The 2,830-nt window shown below is 45.2% G+C and overlaps 1 protein-coding gene across 1 annotated transcript in view; it reads left to right on the top strand.

Annotated features, from left to right (window-relative positions):
• Positions 1–2,542, top strand: part of PLCH2 (phospholipase C eta 2) — a gene marked incomplete at its 3' end in the record, with an annotated part of 135,966 nt that extends 133,424 nt beyond the window's left edge. The window contains exons 18-19 of the mRNA XM_015410927.1: positions 436–520; positions 2,396–2,542. Coding sequence (XP_015266413.1) covers positions 436–520; positions 2,396–2,542 — 232 coding nt within the window. The remainder of the gene's footprint in view (positions 1–435; positions 521–2,395) is intronic.
• Between the last annotated feature and the right edge of the window lie 288 nt (positions 2,543–2,830).

Consider the following 2,830-nt stretch of genomic DNA (forward strand, 5'->3'; position numbering starts at 1 on the left):
GCGTCTTTGTTTCCCGGCTTTGCGGTTGTTAGAGAGTATGCCAAATGCCCCCGCGTGGGAGTCCATCTAATTGGGTAGTGCTGGGGGGGGGGTGCATATGAATGCCCTATATCCTATTATGTGCATAGGTAACCCGCCATTCCTAACAGTGTTCATGTTACTGCATCTATGGCTTTTCAGTAAAAGTAAAACCTTCTTGGAAGCGTGTACTTCGTTGTCTTGCTGTGGATCCTGACAGTTCCCTTCAGTCACCATGGGTAGTAGCCATTGATAGAGCTATCTTCTCTGAATCTGTCGAATTGCCAATTAAAGCTGTCTGTGCCTGCGGCCATCATGAGATCCTCTGGCAGCGCATTCCACATTTTAATCACTCTCTGTGTAAAGGAGTGTTTCCTTTTCCTCTGGTAAATCCTGCCCTCCTCTCCTCTTTTCCAGATTATCGACCCGTTTGTGGAAGTGGAGATCATCGGCTTGCCCGTGGACTGCTGTAAAGAGCAGACCAGAGTTGTTGATGACAACGGTACGGCTTTTCTTCTCCCTCCCTCCCTTTCTCAGTGATCTGGGCTTGCCAATGTGGCTACCCTGAGTACAGAATGCTAAGGTCATTCCAAAGTTGATGAGTGATAGAAACCCACAGAATGACTGGCGACGAGGTTGTGTGTGTATGTGTGTGTTAAAGGGAGAACCCATACAGACAGGACAAAGATCACAGATCTGTGAAAAGTAAATTGCACAGGCAGGCAACCGCATGAAATATACCTGTTACAGAATAATGAAGGTGGTGCTCTGTTGTGATTATTCACACACTGCCAATTAGAATATGAGCAGGGAGCCTTCCTCAGTAGCTCCGTTCAGGCATAATAGAAGACTGGTTTCTTGTGCCTTCAGTTAGTTAATTTTACAGTGTCTTTCAGCTACGACAGTCCGCAAATCCTGGGTTGTTTTCACCAGTGCTGATTTTGTCGCCTTTCATCTGGTTGGGTGTGTCTGTAGTTGGGGTTTGTGCAAAGGTGAACTTAGGCAGTTCATGAGAGGGAGGGCAGGATGGGTTGACTCAGTGCTTAGTTCTTGTGGCCAGTGTTCCCTCTAAGCTGAGTTAGTGTGAGCTAGCTCACCGTTTTTTAGCCTCCAGCTCACATATTTTTATCTTAGCTCAGGAAGGAGGGCTCCAGAGCAAACTAATTTATGCAGTAGCCAAGTCACTTGCTCACAACTTTAATGCCAGTAGCTCACAAAGTAGAATTTTTGCTCACATGACTCCATAGCTTAGAGGGAGCATTGCTTGTGGCCCTTTTTTACGTGCCCAAGGAAATGCTATTGCCACTTTGGAGTCAGGAAGCAATCCTGGAGGTTTTTAAAATCATCTTCTGGGTGTGGAACAGCGGTCACTGTGGGTGTGGAGGGGGAGGTATTTGTGAATTTCCTGCATTATGCAGGGGGTTGGACTAGATGACCCTGAAGGTCCCTTCCAACTCTATGATTCCATGGTTTCACCAGGGAACAAGCTAGGATTAATCTTGGATGTCTGTATTTGTACAGCACATGAAATCAGACAATTCACAGAGATTAAAAACCCACCGTGACTTCAGATCTTGGTTTGCTGAGCCCTAACCAGCCATCTTTGGTACTGTGGCCTGCATTCAGATAATAACACCAACCATGGTTCAGTTTAAGTAACCATGGTTTCATTTTATACCTCAGCTGAGCCAGTGCAGACTGAAAGAATCTGGTATTCTCCTCCTTATGAATGCTTCCATCTGTCTTTTGCTCTGGGTCTGTCTGTCCTATGGACAGTTTAACTGTAGGGATTGTGCCAAATGTTGTGAATATGTTTGATATCCTGACCTACGAAACCCCCCATCTGGGACAAACCGATGGAAAATTGTGAACAGCATACACATACAATTGCGTTCTGTGTCTTGGACAGTGTGAATCATAACTTTGGATTCCAGGAAGGTGGAGAGGAATCCAAAGGACACGTTTCAAAAAGAAAAGAGGGTGTTTTCTTCTAGCCGATTTGATTAGATTATGTAATTACATCAGGAAGCCAAATCAGAGTAAGGGTAATGATTCCTGCCCTCACACTGAATAGGCGGACATTTTCATCCCACTAATAGGTCTCCTGATGAACTATCATAAACATGTGGAGGGGAGACTGTTTTGTAAAAGGTAACATTTTTTTGTGAATCAGGAGGACCCTGTTTGGACACAACCCTGTTTTCTTTCCATAAACCCTGGGAACGATGATTCTGTTCAGGATCACATTCCCAGTATATGCTACACTGCAAAGAAAATATTTTAGCGGAAGGCAAATGTCTTCCATCTCTCCTACAGGAGAAATAGACACACACACCGGCTGTCATAAAACCAAAGCCTCTGACTTTCCGTTCCACAGGTTTTAACCCAATGTGGGAAGAAACCCTGGTGTTCTCCCTTTGCATGCCGGAGATTGCACTGGTGCGGTTCCTGGTGTGGGACCATGATCCTATTGGGAGGGATTTTATTGGACAGAGAACAATCGCATTTACAAGCATGATGCCAGGTAAGATGGCAGCATTTTATATTATTTTATTTTAGTTGTTTATTTTATTTCGAGGAACACTGTCTTGCAAAGATCCTGTTTTGTCACAGTGTTATTAACCATACGCAGCTTTTAAAAGGTCTGGTTCTGAATGGCTCCCATTAAGTTCTGTGCAGGGATGCCTGGTCTCCTCAAAGTGCTGGCAGTGAGATTGGGGGTGGGGGGGTGTTCCGGGACATCACCAACGGGATGATCTGGGGAGTGGTGGCACAGGGGATTTATCCTCTGGTTACAAGTAACATCTGAGCT

The sequence above is a fragment of the Gekko japonicus genome, unplaced genomic scaffold (genome assembly GCF_001447785.1).
Source record: "Gekko japonicus isolate JY-2015 unplaced genomic scaffold, Gekko_japonicus_V1.1 scaffold220, whole genome shotgun sequence".
NCBI lineage: Eukaryota > Metazoa > Chordata > Lepidosauria > Squamata > Gekkonidae > Gekko > Gekko japonicus.